The sequence below is a fragment of the Telmatherina bonti genome (assembly GCF_933228915.1).
Source record: "Telmatherina bonti genome assembly, chromosome: 17".
Classification (NCBI taxonomy): Eukaryota; Metazoa; Chordata; class Actinopteri; order Atheriniformes; family Telmatherinidae; genus Telmatherina; species Telmatherina bonti.
The window spans coordinates 3,248,799-3,263,083 of NC_136615.1; the positions used below are offsets into that span (position 1 = coordinate 3,248,799).

General features: G+C 55.9%; 1 protein-coding gene across 1 annotated transcript in view; it reads left to right on the forward strand.

Moving 5' to 3' along the window:
- The window catches only part of myo5b (myosin VB), a gene marked incomplete at both ends in the record, with an annotated part of 166,104 nt that overhangs the window by 136,438 nt on the left and 15,381 nt on the right, over nucleotides 1–14,285 (forward strand). Inside the window, 6 exons of the mRNA XM_079256977.1 lie at nucleotides 8,340–8,588; nucleotides 8,681–8,774; nucleotides 8,872–8,993; nucleotides 9,105–9,224; nucleotides 9,290–9,424; nucleotides 9,515–9,580. Coding sequence (XP_079113103.1) covers nucleotides 8,340–8,588; nucleotides 8,681–8,774; nucleotides 8,872–8,993; nucleotides 9,105–9,224; nucleotides 9,290–9,424; nucleotides 9,515–9,580 — 786 coding nt within the window. The remainder of the gene's footprint in view (nucleotides 1–8,339; nucleotides 8,589–8,680; nucleotides 8,775–8,871; nucleotides 8,994–9,104; nucleotides 9,225–9,289; nucleotides 9,425–9,514; nucleotides 9,581–14,285) is intronic.

Consider the following 14,285-nt stretch of genomic DNA (forward strand, 5'->3'; position numbering starts at 1 on the left):
ACGCCCACCACACAACAACCACACAACAACCACACGCCCAGCACACAAGAACCACACACCCACCACGCAACAACCACACAACAACCACACACCCACCACGCAACACCCACACGCCCACCACGCAACAACCACACAACAACCACACGCCCACCACACAACAACCACACAACAACCACACACCCACCACGCAACACCCACACGCCCAGCACACACCACACAACCACACGCCCAGCACACAACAACCACACAACAACCACACGCGCACCACACAACAACCACACGCCCACCACGCAACAACCACACGCGCACCACACAACAACCACACACGCACCACACAACAACCACACACGCACCACACAACAACCACACGCCCAGCACACAACAACCACACGCCCACAACACAACAACCACACGCCCAGCACACACCACACAACCACACGCCCACCACACAACCACACGCCCACCACACAACAACCACACGCCCAGCACACACCACACAACCACACGCCCAGCACACAACCACACGCGCACCACACAACCACACGCCCACCACACAACAACCACACGCCCACCACGCAACAACCACACACCCACCACGCAACAACCACACAACAACCACACGCCCACCACGCAACAACCACACAATACCACACGCCCACCACGCAACAACCACACAACAACCACACGCCCACCACACAACAACCACACGCCCACCACACAACAACCACACAATACCACACAACAATACCAAACGCCCACCACGCAACAACCACACAACAACCACACGCCCACCACGCAACACCCACACGCCCACCACGCAACAACCACACAATACCACACAACAACCACGCAACAACCACACGCCCACCACGCAACAACCACATGCGCACCACACAACAACCACACACCCACCACACGCGCACCACACAACCACACACGCACCACACAACAACCACACGCCCACCACACAACAACCACACGCCCACAACACAACAACCACACGCCCAGCACACACCACACAACCACACGCCCACCACACAACAACCACACGCCCAGCACACAACCACACAACAACCACACGCGCACCACACAACAACCACACAACAACCACACGCCCAGCACACAAGAACCACACACCCACCACGCAACAACCACACAACAACCACACGCCCACCACGCAACACCCACACGCCCACCACGCAACAACCACACAACAACCACACACCCACCACACAACAACCACACAACAACCACACGCGCACCACACAACAACCACACGCCCACCACACAACAACCACACGCCCACCACACAACAACCACACGCCCACCACGCAACAACCACGCAACACCCACTCGCCCACCACGCAACAACCACACAATACCACACGCCCACCACGCAACAACCACACAACAACCACACGCCCACCACGCAACAACCACACAATACCACACAACAACCACGCAACAACCACACGCCCACCACGCAACAACCACATGCGCACCACACAACAACCATACGCGCACCACACAACAACCACACACCCACCACACGCGCACCACACAACAACCTCACACTCACCACACAACAACCACACGCCCACCACACAACAACCACACGCCCACAACACAACAACCACACGCCCAGCACACACCACACAACCACACGCCCACCACACAACAACCACACGCCCAGCACACACCACACAAACACACGCCCACCACGCAACAACCACACAACAACCACACGCGCACCACACAACAACCACACAACAACCACACGCGCACCACACAACAACCACACAACAACCACACGCCCAGCACACAACAACCACACAACAACCACACGCACACCACACAACAACCACACAACAACCACACGCCCACCACGCAACAACCACACAACAACCACACGCCCACCACGCAACACCCACACGCCCACCACGCAACAACCACACAACAACCACACGCCCACCACACAACAACCACACAACAACCACACGCGCACCACACAACAACCACACGCCCACCACACAACAACCACACGCCCACCACACAACAACCACACGCCCAGCACACAACAGCCACACACCCACCACACAACAACCACACAACAACCACACGCCCAGCACACAACAACCACACACCCACCACGCAACAACCACACGCGCACCACACAACAACCACACACCCACCACACGCGCACCACACAACAACCACACACGCACCACACAACAACCACATGCCCACCACACAACAACCACACGCCCACAACTCAACAACCACACGCCCAGCACACACCACACAACCACACGCCCAGCACACAACAACCACACAACAACCACACGCGCACCACACAACAACCACACGCCCACCACACAACAACCACACAACAACCACACGCCCAGCACACAATACCACGCAACAATACCAAACGCCCACCACGCAACAATACCACAACAACCACACGCCCAGCACACAACCACACGCCCACCACGCAACAACCACACGCCCACCACACAACAACCACACACGCACCACACAACAACCACACGCCCACCACACAACAACCACACGCCCACAACACAACCACACGCCCAGCACACACCACACAACCACACGCCCACCACACAACAACCACATGCCCAGCACACACCACACAACCACACGCCCAGCACACAACAACCACACAACAACCACACGCGCACCACACAACAACCACACGCCCACCACACAACAACCACACAACAACCACACGCCCAGCACACAACAACCACACACCCACCACGCAACAACCACACGCCCACCACGCAACAACCACACAATACCACACGCCCACCACACAACAACCACACGATACCACACAACAACCACACGCGCACCACACAACAACCACACGCCCACCACACAACAACCACACGCCCAGCACACACCACACAACCACACGCCCACCACACAACAACCACACGCCCAGCACACACCACACAACCACACGCCCAGCACACAACAACCACACGCCCACCACACAACAACCACACAACAACCACACGCCCAGCACACAAGAACCACACACCCACCACGCAACAACCACACAACAACCACACACCCACCACGCAACACCCACACGCCCACCACGCAACAACCACACAACAACCACACGCCCACCACACAACAACCACACAACAACCACACACCCACCACGCAACACCCACACGCCCAGCACACACCACACAACCACACGCCCAGCACACAACAACCACACAACAACCACACGCGCACCACACAACAACCACACGCCCACCACACAACAACCACACAACAACCACACGCCCAGCACACAACAACCACACGCCCACCACGCAACAACCACACGCGCACCACACAACAACCACACACGCACCACACAACAACCACACACGCACCACACAACAACCACACGCCCAGCACACAACAACCACACGCCCACAACACAACAACCACACGCCCAGCACACACCACACAACCACACGCCCACCACACAACAACCACACGCCCAGCACACACCACACAACCACACGCCCAGCACACAACAACCACACGCGCACCACACAACCACACGCCCACCACACAACAACCACACGCCCACCACGCAACAACCACACACCCACCACGCAACAACCACACAACAACCACACGTCCACCACGCAACACCCACACGCCCACCACGCAACAACCACACAATACCACACGCCCACCACGCAACAACCACACAACAACCACACGCCCACCACACAACAACCACACGCCCACCACACAACAACCACACAATACCACACAACAATACCAAACGCCCACCACGCAACAACCACACAACAACCACACGCCCACCACGCAACACCCACACGCCCACCACGCAACAACCACACAATACCACACAACAACCACGCAACAACCACACGCCCACCACGCAACAACCACATGCGCACCACACAACAACCACACACCCACCACACGCGCACCACACAACCACACACGCACCACACAACAACCACACGCCCACCACACAACAACCACACGCCCACAACACAACAACCACACGCCCAGCACACACCACACAACCACACGCCCACCACACAACAACCACACGCCCAGCACACAACCACACAACAACCACACGCGCACCACACAACAACCACACAACAACCACACGCCCAGCACACAAGAACCACACACCCACCACGCAACAACCACACAACAACCACACGCCCACCACGCAACACCCACACGCCCACCACGCAACAACCACACAACAACCACACACCCACCACACAACAACCACACAACAACCACACGCGCACCACACAACAACCACACGCCCACCACACAACAACCACACGCCCAGCACACAACAACCACACGCCCAGCACACAACAACCACACACCCACCACACAACAACCACACAACAACCACACGCCCACCACGCAACAACCACACGCGCACCACACAACAACCACACACCCACCACACGCGCACCACACAACAACCACATGCCCACCACACAACAACCACACGCCCACCACGCAACAACCACACGCGCACCACACAACAACCACACACCCACCACACGCGCACCACACAACAACCACACACGCACCACACAACAACCACATGCCCACCACACAACAACCACACGCCCACAACTCAACAACCACACGCCCACCACACAACAACCACACGCCCAGCACACAACAACCACACAACAACCACACGCGCACCACACAACAACCACACAACAACCACACGCCCAGCACACAAGAACCACACACCCACCACGCAACAACCACACAACAACCACACGCCCACCACGCAACACCCACACGCCCACCACGCAACAACCACACAACAACCACACGCCCACCACACAACCACACAACAACCACGCGCGCACCACACAACAACCACACGCCCACCACACAACCACACAACAACCACGCGCGCACCACACAACAACCACACGCCCACCACACAACAACCACACGCCCACCACACAACAACCACACACCCACCACACAACAACCACACAACAACCACACGCCCAGCACGCAACAACCACACGCCCACCACGCAACAACCACACGCGCACCACACAACAACCACACACCCACCACACGCGCACCACACAACAACCACACACGCACCACACAACAACCACATGCCCACCACACAACAACCACATGCCCACCACACAACAACCACACGCCCACAACTCAACAACCACACGCCCAGCACACACCACACAACCACACGCCCAGCACACAACAACCACACAACAACCACACGCGCACCACACAACAACCACACAACAACCACACGCCCAGCACACAACAACCACACACCCACCTCGCAACAACCACACAATACCACGCAACAATACCAAACGCCCACCACGCAACAATACCACACGCCCACCATGCAACAATACCACAACAACCTCACAACAACCACACACCAACCACACACGCACCACACAACAACCACACGCCCACCACACAACAACCACACGCCCACAACACAACAACCACACGCCCAGCACACACCACACAACCACACGCCCAGCACACAACAACCACACGCGCACCACACAACAACCACACACCCACCACGCAACAACCACACAACAACCACACGCCCACCACGCAACACCCACACGCCCACCACGCAACAACCACACAATACCACACGCCCACCACGCAACAACCACACAACAACCACACGCCCACCACACAACCACACGCCCACCACACAACAACCACACAATACCACACAATACCAAACGCCCACCACGCAACAACCACACAACAACCACACGCCCACCACGCAACACCCACACGCCCACCACGCAACAACCACACAATACCACACGCCCACCACGCAACAACCACACAATACCACACGCCCACCACGCAACAACCACACAACAACCACACGCCCACCACACAACCACACGCCCACCACGCAACAACCACACAATACCACACGCCCACCACGCAACAACCACACAACAACCACACGCCCACCACACAACCACACGCCCACCACACAACAACCACACAATACCACACAACAATACCAAACGCCCACCACGCAACAACCACACAACAACCACACGCCCACCACGCAACACCCACACGCCCACCACGCAACAACCACACAATACCACACGCCCACCACGCAACAACCACACAACAACCACGCAACAACCACACGCCCACCACGCAACAACCACACGCCCACCACACAACAACCACACAACAACCACACGCCCACCACGCAACAACCACACAACAACCACACGCCCACCACACAACAACCACACAACAACCACACACGCACCACGCAACCACACAACAACCACACGCCCACCACGCAACAACCACACAATACCACACGCCCACCACGCAACAACCACACAACCACACACGCACCACGGAACCACACAACAACCACACGCCCACCACACAACAACACAATACCACGCAACAACCACACGCCCACCACGCAACAACCACACAACAACCACACAACCACACACGCACCACACAACAACCACACGCCCACCACGCAACAATACCACAACAACCACACAACAACCACACAACAACCACACGCCCACCACACAACAACCACACGCCCACCACGCAACAACCACACAACAACCACACACGCACCACACAACAACCACACGCCCACCACACAACCACACGCCCACAACACAACAACCACACGCCCAGCACACACCACACAACCACACGCCCACCACACAACAACCACACAATACCACACGCCCACCACGCAACAACCACACAACAATCACACGCCCACCACACAACAACCACACAACCACCACACGCCCACCACGCAACACACAACAACCACACAACAACCACACGCCCACCACACAACAACCACACAACAACCACACGCCCACCACACAACCACACAACAACCACACGCCCACCACGCAACAACCACACAACAACCACACACGCACCACACAACAACCACACGCCCACCACACAACCACACGCCCACAACACAACAACCACACGCCCAGCACACACCACACAACCACACGCCCACCACACAACAACCACACAATACCACACGCCCACCACGCAACAACCACACAACAATCACACGCCCACCACACAACAACCACACAACCACCACACGCCCACCACACAACACACAACAACCACACAACAACCACACGCCCACCACACAACAACCACACAACAACCACACGCCCACCACACAACCACACAACAACCACACGCCCACCACGCAACAATACCACACGCCCACCACGCAACAATACCACACGCCCACCACGCAACAATACCACACGCCCACCACGCAACAATACCACATGCCCACCACGCAACAATACCGAACGCCCACCACGCAACACTGCCACACGCCCACCACGCAACAATACCACACGCCCACCACGCAACAATACCACACGCCCACCACGCAACAATACCGAACGCCCACCACGCAACAATACCACACGCCCACCACGCAACAATACCACACGCCCACCACGCAACAATACCACACGCCCACCACGCAACAATACCACACGCCCACCACGCAACAATACCACACGCCCACCACGCAACAATACCACACGCCCACCACGCAACAATACCACACGCCCACCACGCAACAATACCGAACGCCCACCACGCAACAATACCGAACGCCCACCACGCAACAATACCACACGCCCACCACGCAACAATACCGAACGCCCACCACGCAACAATACCGAACGCCCACCACGCAACAATACCGAACGCCCACCACTCAACAATACCACACGCCCACCACGCAACACCCACACGCCCACCACGCAACAATACCACACGCCCACCACGCAACAATACCACACGCCCACCACGCAACAATACTACACGCCCACCACGCAACAATACCACACGCCCACCACGCAACAATACCACACGCCCACCACGCAACAATACCACACGCCCACCACGCAACAATACCGAAAGCCCACCACGCAACAATACCACACGCCCACCACGCAACACCCACACGCCCACCACGCAACAATACCACACGCCCACCACGCAACAATACCACACGCCCACCACGCAACAACACCAAACAACACAAGAAACAAGTAACAAGACCACACAGTGACACAACAACAACTGCAAAACAACACAACATTGCAACAGGACCACGCGACAACAAAACACTACACAACAATGCAACACCACGCAAAGCAACAACAAAAAATGCAACAAAACAACAACAGTTGCTTGTGTTTCAGTCCAAAGAGCTTAAAGCTCAGAACGAGCACCTGCAGACCACCAACTCCTCTCTGGGATCCGAGGTCAGCAGACTGCAGAAGGAGCTGGACCAGGTCCTGGAGCAGGTCCGGGGTCAGCAGAGCGATGGAGGTCGGCTGGCGTCTCTGCAGGAGGAGCTGGACAGCCTGAGGGAGGAGCTGCAGGAGGCCCACGTCCAGAGGAAGAAGCTGGAGGAGGAGCACAGCAGCGAGAAGCTGGAGCTCACACAGGTGAGTTTACCTACTGCGAGGCCCTGACGGTGCCAACTGCTCGGGTGCGATCCAGAACCAGACCTGATGTGCGCTGTTCTGTGTGAACTCAGAGGGTGAAGGAGCTGGAGAAGGAGAACCTCCTGCTGAAGAACGAGAAGGAGGAGATGAACCGACGTATCCTGCAGCAGTCGCAGAGGTCTCAAGGTGAGGAGGGTAGAGGTCACTGGAGACTCCTGATCACACCTTAACGCACCTGAACCCTCCTGTATCTCTGATGTCCTGGTGGTCTTGTGTGTCCCAGAAGAGGTGAGCAGTGTGTCGGAGCTCGATCAGGAGAGGCAGCGGTACCAGAACCTCTTGAAAGAGTTCTCCAGACTGGAGCAGAGATACGACAACCTGAAGGAGGAGGTGTCTCTCAGCAAGGTGAGGTGCTCTGGCCTGGATCTGAATCTGGGTGCTCTGGTCCACAGACCCCCAGACCGGTTCTGAGGTGGTCCAGGTTCTGGTCTGACCTTCCTTCTCTTCATCCTCCAGTTCCAACCCGGCCACCAGAGGAACCCGTCCCTTCAGAGCAGTCTGGAGTCAGACTCCAACTACCCGTCCATCTCCACCTCCGAGGTCGGAGACACCGAGGACTCCATTCAGCAGGTGGAGGTGAGTCTGAAGGTTTTGGTTCTGGTGGGTGAGATGGTTCTGGTTCTGATGCGTCTGGGTTACAGGAGATGGGAATGGAGAAGGCTGCCATGGACCTGGGCCTGTTCATGAAGCTCCAGAAGAGGGTCCGGGAGCTGGAACAGGAGAGGAAGAGACTGCAGGTCAACCTGGACAAGATGGAGGAACTCACCAAACGCAAGGTGACCTGGTTCAGACAGAACTGGATCAGAGTTCTGACTCAACCCGGATTAGAAATATACACAAACAAACTCATGTTTCTTTCATTTCAGGGTCCTGAACCAAGAAGTCCGACCTCTGACCAGGAAACCGCAGACCTCACCTACAACAACCTCAAGGTACCAGGCCGGGTTCTGGTTCTGGACTGATGAATTACATGTATATTCTATGTAGACTGGTATGACTGTTCACAAGACAGAGTCCAATTCTGCCAGGACTGGCAGAACCAGACTTTCTCAAAGTAAAACTACACTCTGGAGTCCTGGATGGACTGGACTCTGTCCGGGTAGAGTCCTGGATGGACTGGACTCTGTCCTGGTAGAGTCCTGGATGGACTGGACACTGTCCTGGTAGAGTCCTGGATGGACTGGACTCTGTCCTGGTAGAGTCCTGGATGGACTGGATTCTGTCCTGGTAGAGTCCTGGTTGAACTGGACTCTGTCCTGGTAGAGTCCTGGTTGGACTGGACTCTGTCCTGGTAGAGTCCTGGTTGGACTGGACTCTGTCCTGGTAGAGTCCTGGTTGGACTGGACTCTGTCCTGGTAGAGTCCTGGTTGGACTGGACTCTGTCCTTGTAGAGTCCTGGTTGGACTGGACTCTGTCCTGGTAGAGTCCTGGATGGACTGGACTCTGTCCTGGTAGAGTCCTGGATGGACTGGACTCTGTCCTGGTAGAGTCCTGGTTGGACTGGACTCTGTCCTTGTAGAGTCCTGGTTGGACTGGACTCTGTCCTGGTAGAGTCCTGGATGAACTGGACTCTGTCCTGGTAGAGTCCTGGTTGAACTGGACTCTGTCCTGGTAGAGTCCTGGTTCAACTGGACTCTGTCCTGGTAGAGTCCTGGTTCAACTGGACTCTGTCCTGGTAGAGTCCTGGTTGGACTGGACTCTGCCCTGGTAGAGTCCTGGTTGGACTGGACTCTGTCTTGGTAGAGTCCTGGTTGGACTGGACTCTGTGCTGGTAAAGTCCTGGTTGGACTGGACTCTGTCTTGGTAGAGTCCTGGTTGGACTGGACTCTGTGCTGGTAAAGTCCTGGTTGGACTGGACTCTGTCCAGGTAGAGTCCTGGTTGAACTGGACTCTGTGCTGGTAAAGTCCTGGTTGGACTGGACTCTGTCTTGGTAGAGTCCTGGTTGGACTGGACTCTGTGCTGGTAAAGTCCTGGTTGGACTGGACTCTGTCCAGGTAGAGTCCTGGTTGAACTGGACTCTGTGCTGGTAAAGTCCTGGTTGGACTGGACTCTGTCCTGGTAGAGTCCTGGTTGGACTGGACTCTGCCCTGGTAGAGTCCTGGTTGGACTGGACTCTGTCTTGGTAGAGTCCTGGTTGGACTGGACTCTGTGCTGGTAGAGTCCTGGTTGGACTGGACTCTGTGCTGGTAAAGTCCTGGTTGGACTGGACTGTGACCAGGTTGAGTCCTGGTTGAACTGGACTCTGTCCTGGTAGAGTCCTGGTTGGACTGGACTCTGTCCTGGTAAAGTCCTGGTTGAACTGAACTCTGTCCTGGTAGAGTCCTGGTTGGACTGGACTCTGTCCTGGTAAAGTCCTGGTTGAAATGGACTCTGTCCTGGTAGAGTCCTGGTTGGACTGGACTCTGTGCTGGTAAAGTCCTGGTTGAACTGGACTCTGTCCTGGTAAACTCCTGGTTGAACTGGACTCTGTCCTGGTAGAGTCCTGGTTGAACTGGACTCTGTCCTGGTAAAGTCCTGGTTGAACTGGACTCTGTCCAGGTAAAATCCTGGTTGGACTGGACTCTGTCCTGGTAGAGTCCTGGTTGGACTGGACTCTGTCCTGGTAGAGTCCTGGTTGAACTGGACTCTGTCCTGGTAGAGTCCTGGTTGAACTGGACTCTGTCCTGGTAGAGTCCTGGTTGAACTGGACTCTGTCCTGGTAAAGTCCTGGTTGGACTGGACTCTGTCCAGGTAGAGTCCTGGTTGAACAGGACTCTGTCCTGGTAGAGTCCTGGTTGAACAGGACTCTGTCCTGGTAGAGTCCTGGTTGAACAGGACTCTGTCCTGGTAGAGTCCTGGTTGGACTGGACTCTGTCCTGGTAAAGTCCTGGTTGGACTGGACTCTGTCCTGGTAGAGTCCTGGTTGGACTGGACTCTGTCCTGGTAGAGTCCTGGTTGGACTGGACTCTGTCCTGGTAAAGTCCTGGTTGAACTGGACTCTGTCCTGGTAGAGTCCTGGTTGAACTGGACTCTGTCCTGGTAAAGTCCTGGTTGAACTGGACTCTGTCCAGGTAAAGTCCTGGTTGGACTGGACTCTGTCCTGGTAGAGTCCTGGTTGAACTGGACTCTGTCCTGGTAGAGTCCTGGTTGGACTGGACTCTGTCCTGGTAGAGTCCTGGTTGGACTGGACTCTGTCCTGGTAGAGTCCTGGTTGAACTGGACTCTGTCCTGGTAAAGTCCTGGTTGAACTGGACTCTGTCCTGGTAGAGTCCTGGTTGAACTGGACTCTGTCCTGGTAAAGTCCTGGTTGAACTGGACTCTGTCCAGGTAGAGTCCTGGTTGGACTGGACTCTGTCCTGGTAGAGTCCTGGTTGGACTGGACTCTGTCCTGGTAGAGTCCTGGTTGAACTGGACTCTGTCCTGGTAGAGTCCTGGTTGGACTGGACTCTGTCCTGGTAAAGTCCTGGTTGAACTGGACTCTGTCCTGGTAGAGTCCTGGTTGAACTGGACTCTGTCCTGGTAGAGTCCTGGTTGGACTGGACTCTGTCCTGGTAGAGTCCTGGTTGGACTGGACTCTGTCCTGGTAGAGTCCTGGTTGAACTGGACTCTGTCCTGGTAAAGTCCTGGTTGAACTGGACTCTGTCCTGGTAAAGTCCTGGTTTAACTGGACTCTGTCCTGGTAAAGTCCTGGTTGAACTGGACTCTGTCCTGGTAAAGTCCTGGTTGAACTGGACTCTGTCCAGGTAAAGTCCTGGTTGGACTGGACTCTGTCCAGGTAGAGTCCTGGTTGGACTGGACTCTGTCCTGGTAGAGTCCTGCTTGGACTGGACTCTGTCCAGGTAGAGTCCTGGTTGGACTGGACTCTGTCCTGGTAGAGTCCTGGTTGGACAGGACTCTGTCCTGGTAGAGTCCTGGTTGGACTGGACTCTGTCCTGGTAGAGTCCTGGTTGGACTGGACTCTGTCCTGGTAAAGTCCTGGTTGAACTGGACTCTGTCCTGGTAAAGTCCTGGTTGAACTGGACTCTGTCCTGGTAAAGTCCTGGTTGAACTGGACTCTGTCCAGGTAAAGTCCTGGTTGGACTGGACTCTGTCCTGGTAGAGTCCTGGTTGGACTGGACTCTGTCCTGGTAGAGTCCTGGTTGAACTGGACTCTGTCCTGGTAGAGTCCTGGTTGGACTGGATTCTGTCCTGGTAGAGTCCTGGTTGGACTGGATTCTGTCCTGGTAGAGTCCTGGTTGGACTGGACTCTGTCCTGGTAGAGTCCTGGTTGGACTGGACTCTGTCCAGGTAGAGTCCTGGTTGAACAGGACTCTGTCCTGGTAGAGTCCTGGTTGGACTGGACTCTGTCCTGGTAGAGTCCTGCTTGGACTGGACTCTGTCCTGGTAGAGTCCTGCTTGGACTGGACTCTGTCCTGGTAGAGTCCTGGTTGAACTGGACTCTGTCCTGGTAGAGACCTGGTTGAACTGGACTCTGTCCAGGTAGAGTCCTGGTTGAACTGGACTCTGTCCAGGTAGAGTCCTGGTTGAACTGGACTCTGTCCTGGTAGAGTCCTGGTTCGACTGGACTCTGTCCTGGTAGAGTCCTGCTTGGACTGGACTCTGTCCTGGTAGAGTCCTGGTTGAACTGGACTCTGTCCTGGTAGAGTCCTGGTTGAACTGGACTCTGTCCAGGTAAAATCCTGGTTGGACTGGACTCTGTCCTGGTAGAGTCCTGGTTGGACTGGACTCTGTCCAGGTAAAATCCTGGTTGGACTGGACTCTGTCCTGGTAGAGTCCTGGTTGGACTGGACTCTGTCCTGGTAGAGACCTGGTTGAACTGGACTCTTTCCAGGTAGAGTCCTGGTTGAACTGGACTCTGTCCTGGTAGAGTCCTGGTTCGACTGGACTCTGTCCTGGTAGAGTCCTGGTTGGACTGGACTCTGTCCTGGTAGAGTCCTGGTTGAACTGGACTCTGTCCTGGTAGAGTCCTGGTTGGACTGGACTCTGTCCAGGTTGAGTCCTGGTTGGACTGGACTCTGTCCAGGTAGAGTCCTGGTTGGACTGGACTCTGTCCAGGTAGAGTCCTGGTTGGACTGGACTCTGTCCTGGTAAAGTCCTGCTTGGACTGGACTCTGTCCTGGTAGAGTCCTGGTTGAACTGGACTCTGTCCTGGTAGAGTCCTGGTTGGACTGGACTTTTTCCTGGTAGAGTCCTGGTTGGACTGGACTCTGTCCAGGTAGAGTCCTGGTTGGACTGGACTCTGTCCAGGTAGAGTCCTGGTTGGACTGGACTCTGTCCAGGTAGAGTCCTGGTTGAACTGGACTCTGTCCAGGTAGAGTACTGGTTGGACTGGACTCTGTCCAGGTAGAGTCCTGGTTGGACTGGACTCTGTCCTGGTAGAGTCCTGGTTGAACTGGACTCTGTCCAGGTAGAGTACTGGTTGGACTGGACTCTGTCCAGGTAGAGTCCTGGTTGGACTGGACTCTGTCCAGGTAGAGTCCTGGTTGGACTGGACTCTGTCCAGGTAGAGTCCTGGTTGGACTGGACTCTGTCCAGGTAGAGTCCTGGTTGAACTGGACTCTGTCCAGGTAGAGTACTGGTTGGACTGGACTCTGTCCAGGTAGAGTCCTGGTTGAACTGGACTCTGTCCAGGTAGAGTCCTGGTTGGACTGGACTCT